General features: G+C 39.8%; 3 protein-coding genes across 7 annotated transcripts in view; 2 read left to right on the top strand and 1 right to left on the bottom strand.

The window, feature by feature from the left end:
- The window catches only part of LOC116847073, a 280,111-nt gene extending 275,075 nt beyond the window's left edge, over nucleotides 1-5,036 (bottom strand). The window contains exon 1 of the mRNA XM_032821678.1: nucleotides 4,913-5,036. The gene's annotated coding sequence lies outside the window, so the exon portion shown is untranslated. The remainder of the gene's footprint in view (nucleotides 1-4,912) is intronic.
- Nucleotides 1-14,283, top strand: part of LOC116847064 (monocarboxylate transporter 2-like) — a 31,555-nt gene extending 17,272 nt beyond the window's left edge. For 2 of the 4 annotated variants that reach the window (XM_032821648.1, XM_032821649.1), the window contains 7 exons: nucleotides 8,772-8,957; nucleotides 9,624-9,771; nucleotides 10,026-10,302; nucleotides 10,390-10,633; nucleotides 11,021-11,158; nucleotides 11,386-11,682; nucleotides 11,793-14,283. In XM_032821648.1, the coding sequence (XP_032677539.1) occupies nucleotides 8,772-8,957; nucleotides 9,624-9,771; nucleotides 10,026-10,302; nucleotides 10,390-10,633; nucleotides 11,021-11,158; nucleotides 11,386-11,682; nucleotides 11,793-12,190 (1,688 nt within the window). In that variant the 3' untranslated portion in view covers nucleotides 12,191-14,283. Of the gene's footprint in view, nucleotides 1-829; nucleotides 1,113-2,456; nucleotides 2,864-3,260; nucleotides 3,437-8,771; nucleotides 8,958-9,623; nucleotides 9,772-10,025; nucleotides 10,303-10,389; nucleotides 10,634-11,020; nucleotides 11,159-11,385; nucleotides 11,683-11,792 lie in introns of those variants that run through there. The other 2 variants (XM_032821651.1, XM_032821650.1) reach the window with 2 other exon arrangements.
- A 506-nt stretch (nucleotides 14,284-14,789) lies between these two features.
- On the top strand, nucleotides 14,790-18,503 carry LOC116847072 (DNA damage-regulated autophagy modulator protein 2). Of its 2 annotated transcripts, XR_004378654.1 has the most exons (8): nucleotides 14,791-15,056; nucleotides 15,879-15,971; nucleotides 16,522-16,643; nucleotides 16,874-17,100; nucleotides 17,434-17,572; nucleotides 17,879-18,036; nucleotides 18,105-18,237; nucleotides 18,331-18,503. XR_004378654.1 is itself a non-coding variant. In XM_032821674.1 (7 exons), the coding sequence occupies exons 2-7, from the start codon at nucleotides 15,901-15,903 to the stop codon at nucleotides 18,177-18,179; spliced, it is 792 nt and encodes a 263-aa protein (XP_032677565.1). In that variant the 5' UTR covers nucleotides 14,790-15,056; nucleotides 15,879-15,900; the 3' UTR covers nucleotides 18,180-18,503. The 2 variants fall into 2 exon arrangements, 1 of the variants encoding a protein (XP_032677565.1); XM_032821674.1 differs by having other exon boundaries at nucleotides 14,790-15,056; nucleotides 18,105-18,503.
- The last annotated feature ends 457 nt before the right edge of the window (nucleotides 18,504-18,960 follow it).

Genomic DNA, 18,960 nt, shown 5'->3' with positions numbered 1-18,960 from the left:
ATATATATATATATATATATATATATATATATATATATATATATATATATATATATATCTTGATCGGTAAATCAAATCAGAATTTAAAAACGGAGGAGAGAAAGAAAAGTCGACTTTCGCTGCTAGTACGAGTGACAATTACCCTCTGAAAAATTCAAGTAATTGTAGATTACTCGCGTATCACAGAATATTCATTTAAAAAATTTCCAAGGAGTAATAATATACGGAAAAAAGATTATTATCACAGCAATAAAAATCTGTGTGACAGCTAAATCTTGTTGTAATGTATGGATACTTAAAAGTATCGCTGCCATTAGGCATGTATATATTTAGCTATGAAATTAATGTATGGTAGCAGTAACATAATTTTTAGTTACAAATAATGTTCAATGAGCCACGATCAGCTGTGGCAATGAAATTTTGTTTTTGCGTGTAGCAGTTGCGTGTAGCGATTATCTCGATCGAACAAGTCGAGTCACTTATCGCTGTCGGCGGACTCTAAATTTAATCCGCAATTATTTCCACATGCAAGGAGGGATGTAGGAGTTCGCGATGATTCAACTCCGTTGAAAACGTATCACGTTCCAAACGCAGACATAACAACGATAAATCCACAACGATCGCGAGCAAACGGTGTTGTCATCATTATGGATACATCGGAGGTTACTCGTGGCTAATCCCGTTGCGAACCATCGCCCATGAAAAGCACGTGGCGAGTCTGAGGGCGAGGAAGGGATTGGCCCATCCGCTTCCCCTACGCAAGCTCGGCTCGCGGAGCGCGCGTCTCTTCTGATCCACCTCGGCGAATCCAGTCGACGTTTGGCAACGCGTCCCTCATCCGGTATCCCGACGACCCTTCCGATCGGGACGCGCGATACGCGAATGTGCGAATAACTTTCCGCCACTTCCGGAAAAACCCGGGGTGTTCACGGTGCACCAACCTTCGCAGCAGTCAATATTAAGGGGGGGGAAAAAAAGAAAAATATCTCATCATATCAATCAAGAATTCGCGCATAACACTGGAGAAATCTCTCTCTCTATTCTTCTGCGTTTTGCAATGAAATATAATCCGATCGTGGCAGATAGAATTTCATTGTGAAAAGCGTCGATCGGTGAGGCAAAACGCAAACATACTGTTTCGGAGGATTTCCCGTAACGCGACTGCACCGAGTGTCATGCGCGCTTTTGGAAATAGCATTTCGACCGGATTCGTAGCGGCACGTAGCATCGTTGACCCCTTTCGTTTTGCAACTGACCGTACGGCTATATTTTTATTGTGGCCGGCACGCAAATTGCAATCGGATTTTTCTGGATTCGACGTTCGCCACAATTTTCTTGACTGCAATATAAATTATTAAAGTAAAATCCAAGTAGAATCATCCTTCGATTCGTTTCCTCTGGATGTGTCAGAATAATGCATAGTGAAAATGTTTAAACGAAAAAATGTCCTTTGAATACTTTGTGATTACGTTATAATTACTCTCGTAAAATAACATTTCCGATTATTCACAGCATTTGAAATTGCGTACCACATTTCTTCGTATTAATATTTTTCAGTATTATCGGCGCGTGTGTTTCTCGTAAAATCTTTTCTTTTCTTATATAACACGGATTGCGTTTCGCTCTAAAATTCAGTCCATTTCATGATTCATTCAAATAAGAGGAAGATCGGCATAATTTCGAGACTTCGTACTTTCATGTCGCGACAGATTTGCTTGAAAACGAGACTGGATCAAGATGCGAGATATGCGTATTATGCGCGTGGAGTCTACCAAGATGTTGCTCTGTCACGGATCGTTTGCCCGTCTCAAAATTACACAATCGCTGAATCAACGGGAGCGGCCGTATGTCGTTGCTGCACGCTAAAAGCGCGGCATGCTCCGACGTCTCGTTCCCTTCTTCGTTTCCTTTCTCCTTCCTTCATTTCCTTATTTCCTTCTTAGTTATACCGGATTCACATACGCTTCTCGCTCACTACCCTGCAGTTCCCGCAGCTCCCTTTGCAGCCTCTGTTTGCCGAGCTTTTAGCATAATGCACTTACACGCGTATATAACCACTGAATACGCCATGAACGTCACGAAAAACTCGCGACTAGAGACATGCATTACTTCACGTATGTCGAGCCGACCCCTTTGATCCTAATTTTACTGTCCCTTATTGCCATCATAAGTCAAAAAACGCATCACGATTTTTCTCTTAGCATAAAAGAATAATTCTGAGTCTGTTATTCAGATTTTCTAAGCAAAAAAGGCAAACTTTGTTAAATAAAAGATTTAGGAAATGTTAATAAATCCAAAAGCAGCTTCAATGAGTTTATACGAAAATTTTTTAATTAAAAAATTGAAAAATTCGAACGTCTAAAAATGATTGCATTGCCCTTCAAAAAGAATTGCTTCTCTTTTCTATATTTGTGCATTATAAAATTTATTGTCAATTATATAGACTCGATTTTTAGCAAATACAGAAGAATAGAAATGCGTAACATACGCAACTTGAGCGTAACAAACAACAATTAAATCGCGAACAACCAGTACGAAGAAATCACGACCGGTAAACTCGCGCCATGGCAAACGAGCACCGTTTAAAGAGAGCGAACATCGTTATCGTTACGTTGCCAAAGAGGGTAGTCGCAGTCGCGTATCCTCAGTGTCTAAGAGAATAATCACTCGATCGCGAGATGAAGAAGCGAGAACGCAACGGGAGGACAGTCATTCAAAGCCCTGCTTACGAGGATAGCGGAGTCGCAACTTCCGGTGAACTTGGCGAGCATTCTTTCTCCGGGGAATGCGAAGGAATAGTGTCCCTTCAAGTGGCCCGGGAACCAAAAGGGACTGAGGAAGACCCAGTGAATCCAGATCCCAGGTTTGAATGTAACCGCACTGACTGTGAGCGATCGGGATCGCCTTCCTATGTCAAGACAAATTTGGACGATATCTTAAACACGTTCTATCGCGAATTTAGATGAACCTATCCTCTGCATCGATTCGTGAATTTATTTCCTGTAGACATCAAAATTGTTTCAAATTAATCCGAACAATTAGTTTTACAAATTATTTTCGCAACTTTTGTTCCAAAACCTAAATTGACAATTCTGTTGAGCACCGTATATTCTTTAGCAGTTTCTAAATTTCTTCTTAATCAAATACCATTGCAAAACTATTTGCGTCGACAACATTCCGAAGTAATTTACAACACGAACGGCGCGTAATTGAACGGACGTGAAACGTCGCATGTGACTTTCGAATCCCATGTATGTCAGGTATGCCGCGCATTGCACCATAAGACAACATTATTATCCCGAAAACGGTTGGGGTTGGGTCATCGTCGTAACGGGCGTTATGGTGCAAATTCTTGCCACGGGAATTCACGGGGCCGCCGGGGCCTGGCTGCTGCTCGACGGGGCAAGACGATATCGTCAGACTCTCCTCAACGTAGGTATGTGACGTAGGAGTGCGCGAACATTATAATCAATATTTCTTATCCGAAGCAATCCTTGTGAAATCCTTGTGAAAGATAATCATTTCAAGCTGGCTGATCGATACGCCAGATAAAATATTACATTCGCAAGATAATTTATAAAAATATCGGAAACGTCTATATACATTTTACCTCCTGACAGGCCTCTACTGTATCTCTTGATTATAATGCGCATTTACATAAAGTAAACTTCGTTATTACTTGCGGCATGTTGTGCTACGGACGCTTTATCATCGCTTAAGGTCATAAGGGCGAACATGCCAACGAACGATTTATTTTTAACGCTTTTTGCCTATCGTGGAACCATTTAACGAGTTTCGTTGACCCTTGACCCTCCTTTTACGACGCGCGATCGTGTCCCAAAAAAGTCGTCGTGAGATTTTGGCAACGAAAAGGCGTCTCGGACAACTTAGCGAGAATTCGAGGGGACAAACGGAAACGGATGGATTGTGTATTTTGGCGAGAGTCCCGAGAGTGTCTGAAGGGCGGATAGTGCTCTAATTGGCTTCTTCTGAACTGTAGTGAGTAAAAGATGCATCTGCTAATTAGAAACCTATTTTTTAATTAGAAACCAAGTTTAACATTAAGACATTCGGTCCTTTTTAATTTTGTACATTTTATTAATTGAAATCATTCGAATTTACTTTCTCTATTATGAAAAAAATACATATATATAATGCAGATTTATAGATAAATGATTTATATATATATATATATATATATATATATATAGATTTATAGATAAAAATGGACTTGTCTTTAAGTACTTGGCGTTGCGTCGCTTGGTATATCAAACCGTCCCACTCCTACATTAATCGGGAAGAGTTTAATCCAAATCAGTGCATAGAAACTCGAACATTGCGCAATCGAACGAAATGCACGATTTTGCAGAGGATCAAAAGACAAATAGAAGCGATGCACAGTCGCATTACTTTAAACTGTCACTCTCGCTCCTTAAGGAGCTTTTGGCGAGAGAACTCCCGCGAATCGAGCTTCCTCGTCTTTTACGGAGACACAGTCGCCAAGTAAAAGCCCGCAGCAGCTTACAAGTCGTTGACCCTGATGGCAGACGCTCTCACTCTCGCCAATTCACTCTCACTGTCGTTTCACCCACTCCTATCCCAGGGAGGCCATCGAGGGTAGAAAGTAAAGGGTGGAGAGTACTCGCTGTTCTTACGGTTCTCGATAAAGGATTTCGTTCCTGACCGAGAAGACTCGGTGAAAAACGCGAGAAGTAGCGAAGCGCGTAACATTATACGCGACAGGAGCTTCTTTTTGAATTTTATAAACCAGGAGCTATTGCACCTCCTGAGCATCTTCTTCGCAAATTTCCAATATTTAAATATGGGAAATTTATACACAAGATGTACTTATTTTTAAATTTATGAACTGCAAAATTTGTCGCGATGTGAGATACTGAATAAGACAACTTACATTTCCGCAACAGCAACTCCCTACATTTCGTAGTTACTGACGCAAAACGTCGTCTCTCTTTCTCCCCTCTCTCTCCCCCTCTCCCTCTCTTTCTCTATCTATTTTCTCGTGATATAATCTGTAACACAGATACAGAAATAACATTATTGTAACATTATTGTAACATTATTTTTACATATCAGGACCCCCATAAATGTCCGTATAGTTGTCGAACACGTATTTCAATTTAATGGATTCCAAAGCAATTGTCCGCATACAAATCTCTCCCAAACTTTCACGTTCTTTCTCCCTCGTCAACGTCGTAAACGATAATAACGGGAACATTCTGTGTATATCCCAAGGCGAATTCGGACGTATACATATATATAGGGTGTTGAAAAAAAAGGGTCACATATTTTGATAGCAGGTAGTATTGATCAAAACAAGAAGAAAAGGTCTAATTAACATGGGTCCTAAGACTAATATCTTCTAAGATACAAGCTATTTTGTTATTTGAGCTTTTTGTCATTTTCTTATCAGTCGTGTCATCTTTAGAATGTAATGAACAAAAGAGTAGGGGAGAGTGGGGTACAATGGGGATATCTTTTTTCTAGGTGCCTTAAAAAATAAAAAATTAACAAAGAGAGATAAAGAAACAATTTTTATTTTAATATGAAATGTAATCATTTATCTTCCATAACAAAACTGAAGTAAAGAAACTGAATGTATGATAACAAAATAAAAACTCTTTTTTTACAAAAAACAAAAAATTTTATGCTGACTCAGCATTAGAGGAGATGCTCTATGTGATTGCCATTCACTCTCACGCATGTTTTAGCCCTACGTCTTAGAGAATCACGCACTCTTTCAAATACACCTGGCTGGTCAGAAATTTGCCGACACACATGGAAAATGCGATCCTGTGAAGTGTTTGAATGTCATCGACGGGTGTTGAATACACCAAGGTCTTTAAGTGTCCCCATAACCAAAAATCTAAATCGCATTTTCCATACGTGTCGGCAAATTTCTGATCAGCCAGGTGTATTTGTTACCTACCTGCTATCAAAATAAGTGACCCTTTTTTTTCAACACCCTGTATATAGATATATCTGTTCCCTCACATAAGAGAGAAAGCCAAAGACGGTTCCTCCGAAATTCTGTCAACATCCAGAAGGAGAAAGAACCAGGAGAGATTACAGGAAAAGAGGAGCGACCTTAAACGACGCTCCCTACGAATAACTCACCAGTCGTCGGCCAGCGACATTTAACGCGCGTCCGTCGTAACCTACACGGTGAGATTAATAAGGGTTTTACTTTTCCTTCGCGCGGCGCGATTTGTCTCCGTGACACTAGCTTGTTACCTCCCGCAACATAAACCGCACTCGTAGCGATCAATAAATTCTTGTACTAGATGTGAGTCGATGAGAATTAATTAAAGACGCGACTCTCTTTCTCTTCCTCTCTCTCTCTTTTTCCGCAAAAGAGAGAGAAAGAGAGCAATCTAATCGTATTCGCTTAATTGTCCGATGTCGCAATTAAAACAGTCTTAACCGCGATCGAGCGCTCGTTCGGTGTCAACCGGCAGCCGTATTAATTAACGTTTCAGCGAGGGCGATCGCGCGCAAGGCAACGATTGAAAATGTATGAAGAAAACCGCGATTTCCTCCTGAGAAATTACAAAATGATGTCCAGTAGAATGTTCTCTTTATCGTCGAGATTCAAGAGAAGTCCGTGTAAAATACTTATCAACTATATACAGTATAAATATGTAAAAAACGGAAAAGTTCTTTCGTCTGCTATTTAAATACCCTCCACTGCCATTTAAATAACCTCAAACTTTAAATACCCTCAGACTATATAAAAGAATACTTGAAAGAATCTCAGTTTTCTTCAAATGATAATTCATCTAAAGAGAAAAGGCAAGAAAAAGTAAAAAATATACTACATGTTTTACGGTACAAATCTCTGGTATAAAAATAATTTATTTCTCATTAAACGAATGTAAAAATACATAGGATTTAATTTAAATGAGAAACTGACGTTTCTTAAATTAATCAGATGATTAATCTAGGACATTGATGCTTGAAATTATTTCGACGATACGTAGAGGAAAACCTTCTCGATTTGAAAGAGATAATTTACGCGGTCTACATGTAGACGTAATAAACGTAGTATCAGGACAATTGCCCCCAGCAGTCCATTGCTCTAAAGCAGATGTAAGAAGTGTTCACGGCTTTATCCCGGAGCCGAACGTGATTTATCGATGAGATTTCACGGCCGCGATAGACGCGCTAAACATGCGTTGTATGGCAAGAATGAGGTGAAAGAAGAAAGAATGAAGCAGGAGTACAAGACGCTGTATTCGTTAACGCGTTGATGCGTATCTCGAATATTCTTTAGAACTGATCATAAATCATTTAAGAAACGATGGATAACAACGCATTAACCTTATTAGCTCCGACTGGCGGAGTATCTAGGTTAGGTAGGTAGGTTGGTTGGTTGGTTGCTTAAAAGATGCGGCAGAATCGCAAGTTGTGCGAGGAGATATATATGTATGTATATATAAAGTCGCAAGATACTTTTAATCCATTTGCGCAGGCCGGAAGTATATGCTCGACGAAAATTGTTGCCCGCAATTCATGCTGACGAAAGAAAGATTACGGGAAGGGAATGAAGTGGAAAAGAGAGAAAAGAGAAACAAACTGCTTCATAAAAAATAAACAAGGAAAAGTTGGCATGCTCGATACCTTCTAATGCTCTCTCCATAATTAAACCTCAACTAATGTAGTTTTCAAATTTTTAATTATCATAGAGTTAAAAAACGCATTATTCAATCAAACATACCTAAAACTAGGATAATAACTAATAATTATACAAATTTTTTTTAGACACAATCTGTTGACACGACGATATTAGAATCACTCCCTAATATTTAAGTACTTCCCGCGATATCTATCGAGCCGAACGAATTTCCAAGTTATTCCCAACTACTAATGACGGACGACGTCAAGAGCAGCAAGTCGATCGATGTGGAGAACAAACATTTTCCGTCGTGGTCGCGCACCACCAATCGCGATTTATCCTTCGACCGTAAAGTATCTATAGCAGAGCGGATTTGTCGGGTTCTCTTGCCGCATAAGATACACAGTCGCGAAGTGAGCTTGCTTTACTGCCGACGTGAAATGGCCCGGAAATCCGCGAGATGAAGAAATTACCAAATCGCACTGGACAGTGTCTTTCGTCAAGCAGACTCGAGAACATCATGCGTCTTCTATCTTCTATGCGACTTCAAGTAAACCGAAAAAAGCGGAATAAACAGGATAATTAGATGCGAATCGAAGAAGGCGGGACACAACGGGGGACAATACGTCGGGGAAAATGAGAAACGGACGGCAGTCCGAAGCGTCCTGTTATCAGCGATGCGTAACGAAGATCGAAACCCCTTTGAAATTGCTATGCATGATTTGACGTTTATACCGCGGGACAGATTGCGAGCGATACGCTGGAGTCCTATCTCCTACGGGGCCGTCGATCAACGACACACCGGCGACGTCCCGGCAAAAAGTTAATAACAACTCCGTGAGGAGACTTCCAGAGCCGCACCGGCATTTTTCCGCCGCGGAATTAATTCTGTCGCAGTGCATACCGGCGTATAAATGCGTCAACGTGTCTGTACCACGCAGCGATAAGAATGTGCGAGACGTTGTACTATTAGGTAGTGCGCGTGTGTACGTCGGAAACTCGTTTACATCGATATAATTACAGTTGCCACGCTGTCTTCTCGTCAGCTCGTGCTGCTCTCTCGAGCAGTTTTATCTGGAGGCGTCATCTGCACTACCGCGCAATTGATCAAAATTTGAGAGACGTTCTTTCGTTGCAGGATGGCTGGGGGCAATGTCGACGGGTGTCGCCTTACTGGTGTCGCCGGTGACGATAGCGTTCTGCCGAAGAAAAAGCACCAGAGTCACGGCGGTTTTGGGCGGCCTCGTCACCGCGCTCGGCTGCCTCTTCACTTCCTTCGCCTCGCAATTTCATCAATTGTTCTTTAGCTACGGTACCGTGGTCGGTAAGTAAAGAACGTGACGGTAACGAAAGTAGGCGGACCACTTGCAGTGGCGACATGTCGTACAAGTTATCTCTACAGTACGCGAATCACCGTGACGTGGACACATGTGACCGGAATGCGAATGCAAGTTTCAGAGAGATTTAATTCTCGTTTGTTGTACATAGCGTACGTATATCAATTTCATCGTTGGAGAAAATTATTGTGTCACTGTTATCAGTAAATTATTTCGGCGACATCACTCTACCCTTGTTTGATATATTTACACGAGTCTCATCCGTTTCAACCGAGGGGATCGCGATAATTAATCCGTAACACAGTACAATAAAGGCGATAAGAAAAGAAGCAAACTATGACATATAGCATTGTTGTAATATAGACTATAATCAGAGGGAAGGAATCTACGTCTTCGCGATTCCACGCTGCCAAATGATTATTTAGAGTTGTGAGTCATCTTTCTTTGTTTCCGGCACCCATTAGTCGGGTTCTGCGCGCGTTTATTCCACCCTAACCCATCCTTTCTTGCACGAAACTTCGCGAGAGTCAACTCCCCGACAGCAATTTCGAGCCCAGGGAGTAGTCGACGAAAGTGACGAAATATGTTCTACGAGTGAACCGTCATGGACGACCTCAAAGATTTAAGCCGTCGGTATTGTTTATATCACACAGGGATAGGGGTTGGAATGACGAGGGACTGCAGCACGTTGATGGTAGCCCAATATTTCAAGAGGAAGAGGGAGCTCGTTGAAATCTTCATCGTGTCGGGCAGCGGCTTAGGCATAGCGGTTATGTCCGCCTTTATAAAGGGAGCGATTAGGTGCGTTAAATGTACAGCGAGTAACAAATGGTAAAACTTTATTTCGACGGATTCAATTAGGGTAGACCGAATCGGACCCAAATAAGATTTAAGACCAGTTATCGTTAGTTTATTGTTCCAAACGAACGGTTTTATCGTGCCAGTTACTTCTGAAGCAAAAAGCTAACGACAACTATCTCAAAGTTTATTCTGATTCAATTTACTTTGGTCTACTTTCTTACAGGACGGTTTGCTAAGAATTTGCTTATTTGTAGTAAAATCGGATGGCGACTCGGTCTTCAAGCTGTCACGGGGGTGGTTTTCCTCACCTTCATCCTCGGCACTTTTTACCGCAGCGCCTCGTTGTATCATCCCCAACGGCGGGCAATTTTGCACTTAAAGAATCAGAAACGCAAGATAAAGGATAAAAACAAGACCGACGATAGACCGCCGTTTTTCGACTTCAGCACTCTAAAGAGCAAAACAGTGAGGATCTTATTGGTGTCTACCGGGATCTCGGCGTTCGGGATAAACACACCGATATTTTATCTGGTAATGGCGCGAAGTGAAACCGAAGGGAACCGACTATTTTAAGTTTAGAGGAGACCGGAGTAGAGGACTTTTTTTTCTTTCGTACAGGCGCATCAAGCCGAGGAGGAGGGTCTCGGTGACACGGTTGTCCTACTACAAGCTTATCTCGGGCTAGCTTGGACTCTCGGCTGCGTCGCATTTGGACTTTTGGTCGTTCATCGCAGCGTCGAATGCAGGATAGCCCGCCAATATCTCACGCAAGCCGCTGTCTTCGTATGCGGACTCTGCATTCTCGCTCTCACCGCAGTTCAAGGAAATTATCACGGATACGTGATGTTTGCGTGGATTTACGGTAAAGTAATCTTCGCTCGAAATAGAGTGATGGAAGATGCTTCTACGGCGGAACTCCGAAGTTCCAAAAAAAATTGGTCGTTTGGTATTCTTAGGTAGTGATGAGGCACTCTGCGTAAAACGTTTTTTTCCCTTGACAAGATAGCACAACGTAATAAATAAGATTACGTTATCCGGGCGACTTTCTATTTGCATGTGTCACTTCGTCGTTTCTCCGAGGTACACAATGATGCAAAGAGCGAGAGCTGGCAAACTCTCATAGTTTACGACGCGAGTAATAGGGATTTAGTAGCGCGCCATTTATCTCGCCTTTTATCCCTTCGCCCACGCAATAAAGATCTTTGAGATCGAATTACGAGCAATAAAAAAAACACTGCTCTTTTTGTAGGCATCTTCTGTGGCGGCTATCATTACAGCTTGAAAATGTACACGTACGAGAGGGTGAGGGCCCGGAACTTCGCTAGAACATGGGGTTTCGTTCAATGTTCCCAAGCGATACCGATCGCAATCGGGGTGCCGATATCAGGTAATCAAAAAGATAATTATCATAAAAATTTCTGTGTTTGAACTATACAGCAATATTAGTCTATCAGTGACATCTGCTATTTCTTGTTCTATGTTTTCGTTAATAAAATATGTGTATCCATTTAAACGTGATTTCTCAACTGTCTCAACGTTTTTCTCAAATGTCTGGAAAGCACTCGACGTTGAGTGGGCGCAGCATATAACGCATAAATCTCCCATATTTTGTAGGATATATAAACGTTGGTTGTGGTGGCAAGGCCGGATACTACTTCAGCTCGACGTGTGTCTTAGTCGGTAGTTTCACTCTCTTCTTCATCGATTTGCATAGAAGAAATTTGTCCAAGCATAAGCACACCAGAGCGAACGGTACGAAGCACCTGTGCGCCTCAGACAACTGTCCTCAACGACGACGAGCGTCGTTCAGTCAGGAGCCCGAGAACGAAGGGCCTCACGTAGCCGCCGCTGGAGCGGCTGGAGCGACGGCAGCAGCCCTTGTTCTAGGTGCCGACATCGCTCCGGCACAAGGTATATCCTTCCAGTTTCTTGTGTCTTTGTAATCGTCGTAATCTCGCGAATAAGGGCGATTAATCAAAGACAAAACGAGTTCTCATTAACTGATCGCATTGTCGTTTTAGGTGAGGCGATAGACGTCCTAGGGACCGACAAACCAGAACTCACTTGCATCTCGGAAGAGGGTATCGCCGACATGGATTTACCCGACAATCTGTTTGAAGATCTCGAGTATGTGGGCGACTGTATAACCTCGTGCAACAAGGTCGAAAACTACCTCATGCTCTCGGAATTCGAGAACAACCTGATCGCCGAGATGCCGATGATTATGGATCGCCGCGGACGCAGATGGTCCTTGGCGCGTTCCAAAACCGGTCAACCGCTCGCCAACTGCGCCCAGACGAGCAGCGCGCAGTCGACGAACGACGAGGAAGAGATCAAGTCGAAGTGGCGTCTCACGAACGTCGCGCCGTCAAACGCAAATAGCAGAATGATTACCGTCATCGACGAGGCTAGCACCTAATCTCGAACACGAACGAGGCGGTGTCGTTAATCCTAAACTTGACAAGATTCAGGAAGTAAATCTCGGATAATATAATGACAGGTGTGAGAGAAATAGAAATGGAATTTTTCAAAAACAAGAGAAAAAGAAAGGAAAATATAAAAAACATAAAAAATATAAAAACATAAAACTTTCAACGTATTTTTAACAAAATTTTTCTCGAATGCATTGTTTATACAAAGCAAAAACTAAAAAAATATGATAATAAAATAAAAAAAAAGAAATATATACACGTGTAATTCACACACGAATATTAAAAATTTATAAACATATTTTAATAGTAAAGAAAGTTAAATGTCTAAATGATAAAGAGCAAAATTGTATCTTACGAATACAAGTTACCAAGTGTAGGGTTAAAAAAAAAACCCGCGAGACCTACTTTCTCGTTTATTACGAAGAATAGTGTTAAATGTTTTTGTCTACGTTAAAAATCGATAAAACACAGATAACCGTAACATAAAAATTTTTCGGGTCAAGACTTTTTAATCTTGTAATTTTAATTTTATAAAAGAGGAATTAGGACAAAAGTATGAAGAAAGTCACGAGATATGAGAAATACTGACTGAGTTACTCCATTATAATCTGTCAATATTTCATAAATAGATTGTTATATCCCTCTCTGTCGACTTAAGTACTCGCAGAAATTAAGTTAGTCATAGTCAGTGGATACAGTGACACGATACCCTGGACATAGTGTAGGTCAGTTCCTTGAGAATGTAATGAGACAAGTGAGACGCGATCACTCTACTCGCGATGCAATTAAGGACAATAACGTCGGCTTTCGACGAGAGGAACCACGGAAATGCTCCGTCCACACAAAATCAACCTTGACTCGCGTCGGCGTATCGCTTTGTGTAAGCTTCTTGCTAATTTACTGTCCGAATTATAAAGTAACTCATCGTTACCATATAGTTAACTCGCAAATGGCATTGCAACTTACGCCTTAAGATACTTGAGAAAATAAATTTTGAAAAAGAAATCCCGTGGGGGTTACGTGAACGAAATGGTAAGCTCAGACACTTGGTACAAATGTTGCGATTTACGCGAAGATTATTGAGCGACTAATAAAGTCGTAGCAAAAGTAACATTGTAGCAAAACGGCAAACTATACCTATTGAATTAAAGAGAATGCAACAGAGACACATTTTATCAAAAACTTTTCATTTGAACTGATTTTTATGAATGTCCAAAATGTCAATGTATGTTTTGCTACGACTGAAAATAAGAACTGGCAGTGGAAAGATAAAAAGTAACGCTTGTACGTAGACACGCTAGCTTAAGATTCGAAAACTAGTCCGATCGCGATTTAGAGGCGGCAGTACGTCGTGAAAACACGACCATATATACGTATATATATTGTCTATAACGATTTTTCGGAACTCGGTCTACGAAAAGGCGCAGCGATCGACTCCACGTTAATAATACGTAATATAAACTATTTATTTGCTCCGTTTTTTATCGTACTATTTATATTTGAGTGTAAATACTCCATACTGCTGCCGTGTATATATACTCACGCAAAGGTACACCACCGTCGGCGTAGATTGTTCTAATGTTAATAACGTTAATAACATTAATCGCGTCTTTCACAACTTAACGTTGCAAGATGATCTATATCCGGATAAATTATACCTTTCTTAAAACAATATTGCCTCATAAAAATAATCGACACTCAAAATATATTATTGTGTGCGTGTGTATATGTGTGTATGTAAGGCGTGCATTCTTTTATAATTATTTATACAATTAATATACAAAAATTGAAGAAAGATACTAAAGAAAACTGCCATTTAAAGTACTCGAAACTCACGCGAAAAGAAAATCGCATATCCAATTTGGATAATAATTTTTTTTCAGAAAACTCTCCTCTCTAAAATGTAATTATATTATTATATTTTAAAATATGTAATAGAAAGAAGAAAATTAATCCACCGTTTACCAATTTCTTTCCTAGTGTGTGTCGAATCGCTAAATATACCATAGAGACAAAAACTGCCGAATATATTGTATTGTCGTAATGTTATTGATATAAAAACGTGATTCAAATACATGAACCTCGTATCATCATTATTTCTCGCGAAACACCCCAATCGCAGACTCTACGTCTCCAAATGAAAAATCCTTCAATTTTAAACGAACATTTCATCGTGAAACGTATTCAGTATGCCATAATAAGCTCCATTTGAGACTGAATCAAATTAGAAACGCTACGGCCAAATGGCCTCATTACGGTTTCAATGAATGCGATATCGATAGCGTCGCGTTAATTACGCATTTCTGGTTCACCTATTAGTTTCAAACAAAACGCGTATTATGTTACGCACAGCTGCACATTCACGGGCGATTCAGTGACCATCAAATAAGAATTATATTTCTGAATTAGCGTTCAACCAACAATTACTCAATTACGCTTCTTGAAATTAGAACTTCCGAATGTTAATTTGAGAACAGAAATAGACGATCTAACTCTCATAAATTCGAATAATTTTGTTTGAATTGCTTAGTTTGATTTCCAGGTTCGAATTATCATCGTTTTGTTCCATACTGAACGAGTCGAGCGAATGTCCTAATTTCTATCGAAATTGATACAGGAAAATATTGGAGAAGTGTATTAAGGATTGAGTCGCATGCTTATCACATTGTCTTGCGCCGCACGTTCATTAGTACGCAATTGTGCGCGTGGCAATTGGCATGGTGTGTACGATAAGAGGTAGAACGGCGGCGGACAATCGCTCCAAGGCGTCTCGCGATCAAATGCCCCCGTGGCATGAGTAGTGACGGTATATTCTTGCGAAAAAAAGTCGCGTGACTCGACCGAGTCCTCGAGGTAAGTCCTGACGACCGTAATTCTCACAACAATAAATCTCAATTATCAAGCTAGCCCTTTTCACGAATTCTTTCTCTATCAGCGTCAACAAACAAAACCCATTTTGTAACAAATTCTAACAAAAATTTAATATAAAATTTAATATTAAAAAAATATTATTCTAACAAAAATCAATGTAACGAAATTCCGCATCAATAGTGTAAATTAATACTACGAGAAGGCATTCCTGCTCAAACATTTCACTGCAGGCGGTGAAAAGAAAATTATAAAATACATGAAAAATATTATTTAAAATAGTGATTGAGCAATATAAATAAGGAAATTTAAAATAAAATTTTGTGTTGATGCTAACGTAATATAACGATTCTATGTAATTAATTATGATAACAAGACTAAACCGTATTTACCTACAATTGTTCGTTCGCATTTGGTGCAGAAAATTCATTAAAACTTTAGTATAACTCTCGGAAATAACGAAAATAAATTTTTCTATCTCCGACGAGACCACGTACGATATCGTGGGACGAATGTCATAAATCAAGCAGAGGGTCCTGTCTATCCCGCTCTCCCGAGTCATATTCCGAGTTCCTGGATCTTTTATGAACTCAGCTATGTGTCACTTCAACCCCTTCTTCAATCAGTCTGGTTGCTCGCATCTCTCTGTTGTCCCTCATCGGTTAATCTATCGATCAATCTGCGACCATTCGTTTTGCCACCAATCTTGATCATCTCGATAGAGATGTGTATAAAAGCGCGATTGCCAAATTCGCGACGAATCTTAATAATTTAATGATTCGTGATAAGAGACGACGTGTCTTGCAGCACGTAGGACGGCGCAACAAGGATGGCGTACGAAAAACTGCACGTGCTACCATTGAGCCTGTTCATCTTAATTCCCGTAACATTCGTGATTACGTAAGTCTCGTGAGATCGACAAAGTACAATAGACGAAATCGTTAGAAACCAGGTAGCAATAAACCGCAAAGAATACATTTTCCGCGTGAATGCCAAATAGACATTTTAAACGTAGTGTTTTAGAGTCTTTCTCAGTTTAACCGATTTAGTGCTTCCAAAATGGAATTTCTTTACTCCTTAATATCGTCATCAGTCTTTCTCGTCACTCTTGACAAATTTTAATCTATATTTTGTTTGCGCGCAATCAATCAAATTCTTACTAAATGATGTATACGAATGTATACTAAATTATTAATTCGTATACATCTGTTCGCGTATCAAAAATCATTTCTTTTTCTCGTTGTGATATCTCTCACTTCGCGCGTGACTACATAAGTATTATATTTTCCGTCAGAGCAGCGAGTAGATGTCATAGAATTATTAACGACGATGAGCCCATCGTAAAGAAGCTTTGCGTACGGCCGAGAAAGTCGTGGAAACACGATGCGAACGTTTTATATACTCGCCCGCGCCACACAAGTTCATAGTTTATAAACGGCTCATGTTTCAGATACACCATATCAGTACAGTGGGACCACGTGGTGCCTGGGTTCCCTTATATATCGGAGACCGGCACGTTGTCGCCGGAGTCATGCATATTTGCACAATGTTTAAACATTGCGGCCCTATTGCGTATGTAGGCTGCTCAAAAGCGACTTTCAAATGCAAATAAATCGTATTCATTTTTCACGTTTCAGAAGAGACATCTTCCTTTGAGTAGTTATACGAGTATAGATTCGAATAAATCTAAAAGCAAAATTAATTGAAAAATAACCAAATAAATAAAAAAAATCTTTTTGACAGATAAACTGTACAATAAGACGAATAAAATAACTGGTAACAAAAAATTCAATCTTTCACAGTCGGATGCTGCGTTTATATCAGACATCGACAGGTTCTGCAGTGGCAAAAGGAAAGAGGTCATGACCTGGTGAACAGAAAACTAGTGGTGGCGGCCACATACTGTGGCATCCTCGCTTGCTTTGGTCTCGACATACTCGCTAATTTTCAAGAAGCTCGCGTAGTCGCCGCTCATATGGTGGGAGCGATGACTTGCTTCTCGGCCGGGACTCTCTATTTCTGTCTTCAGGTACATCGTAACGCGAATCTTTATATTCTATCGTGGATTTCGCGAGACATTCATTTACCGACAATGTAGCAACCCGTTGACGGTGCCAAACGAACATTTATCCTAAAAGCAATGTCGCAAAAAGCTTTTTTCGAGTTTTCAACGTTAAACGAGTTTTAAACGCGTTCGCAGTCCTCTATATTTTATAATTCTTTATATTTTATTATTATTTTTTCCGCTTTCTCATTTTCGTAGATCTTTTTCGTTACCAATTCATTGACATTGACAAAGGTTTTTGTGTAAAAGAAATAATTTTGTCTTGGTGAAATAATTTTATAAAATGAATCCTTTTAGACGTATTTAACCTATAAGATGGTACCAGCCGTAAACGGCATGACTGTCGTTTATGTACGTGCGATTCTCTCAGCTCTCACATTGAAATTGACAACTGCCACAATCGTTCTTGGCTATATATCGATGTCTGAATTTCAAGGTGAGCATATATTACATATGTCATGACTTGTATATAATATAAAATGTGTAGCTTATAATTATACAACATTCTCTCTCTCTCTCTCTCTCTCTCTCTCTCTCGTAATATATTTTTGTTAGCCTAATTCCTTAGTTACTTGTACGCAGATGGATATTGTAAGCAAAAAAATTTTGACAAAAACTTTTGCAATTATTTTACTTCGTATTTTACTTCGATTTTAACACAAATTAAAATCGAAATAAAATATTCGGAATATTTAGAGATTTTGTAGCTAATATGAAAGTAATTAAATTGTTACACATGCAGGTAACGATTACAAGAAGTGGCTACCGGCGGACGGTGGTTGGGGCTGGCATGTCGCCAGTACGATATGCGAATGGATCCTTGCGATCGTGTACTGTGCGTTTCTCCTCACTTTTGTGCCGGAGTTCCGATTAATTAACTTTGAAGACCCCGTAGTTACGGTATATCAATTAAACTGTTATTGCTCGTAAAGGAGCAATCGTTAACGTTATAAATAATTTTGTTTTAGTTAATATATTTGGATAAAATCGAAAGCACGGGGGCGTCTTGCAAAATGGAAATGACCGCACCACAGGATACATAAATTATTTTCTACGTCAATTTGTCAGGCGTTCTCTCCATTCACTCATAGTTAAACTAACGTAATTAATCTATCTTCTATACCTGTCTATTATCGTAACGTAAATTGAACGAAAGGAGATTGAGAAGTGGAATGTAACGTAGACATATTGCAGAATGGAATAGTGGAATGGAAGAGAGCAATGATCGATTCCATCACAACAGATGGCTAAGGGTCGACATATATCTTTGCTAATCATACGACCGTAAAAAAACAAATAAAAATGTTATTTAAGAATGCAGTCATGTATAATAGAGCCGGAAATAAGAAGAAAGTAACACAATCACATGATGCGAGTACAGACTTTCTCCTTCTTAAGACCTCATTAGTTAGAATGCTATTAATTTAGATACAGCTGCGCGATATGCTGTAATTATGTAGATGGTGATAGATACGGCATTATAAATCGAGGATTGAAACGTCATATTCGGATGACGTAAGATCGAGCACATGCGCGGGCAGAAATGGAAAAATTGAAAACTTGTATGATCGATTGTGCGGCTTGATTGTGGCGGCTGTAAACTTCTGTTTTACCTGTTTTATCTAATTCAATAATCGTATAATATGTCACAGAAGTGTTCAAAATCCAAGAAGAGTTAGAATATAATATTCCATTAATGGAAATCTGATGATTATACCAGAAAAATGTGCAATAAAATTCATTATCGTAAAAGATTTCACGTTAATATAATAATTTAATAAGATGAAGATAATACGTAATATTAATTAAATTTAGAAATATCTG

The sequence above is a fragment of the Odontomachus brunneus genome, unplaced genomic scaffold, assembly GCF_010583005.1.
Source record: "Odontomachus brunneus isolate Ranch 3 - 2012 unplaced genomic scaffold, Obru_v1 Obru_scaffold_073, whole genome shotgun sequence".
NCBI lineage: Eukaryota > Metazoa > Arthropoda > Insecta > Hymenoptera > Formicidae > Odontomachus > Odontomachus brunneus.
The sequence above is the reverse complement of the archived record's forward strand: the minus strand, read 5'-3'. Positions and strand labels throughout refer to the sequence as shown.

Bases quoted from the DNA above. Each gene is read 5' to 3' on its own strand.
- LOC116847072 (XM_032821674.1), top strand. From the start codon at position 15,901: ATGGCGTACGAAAAACTGCACGTGCTACCATTGAGCCTGTTCATCTTA. The intron at 15,972-16,521 runs GTAAGTCTCGTG...CTCATGTTTCAG, and splicing joins CCCGTAACATTCGTGATTAC to ATACACCATATCAGTACAGT. The intron at 17,101-17,433 runs GTACATCGTAAC...GAATCCTTTTAG, and splicing joins CTCTCTATTTCTGTCTTCAG to ACGTATTTAACCTATAAGAT.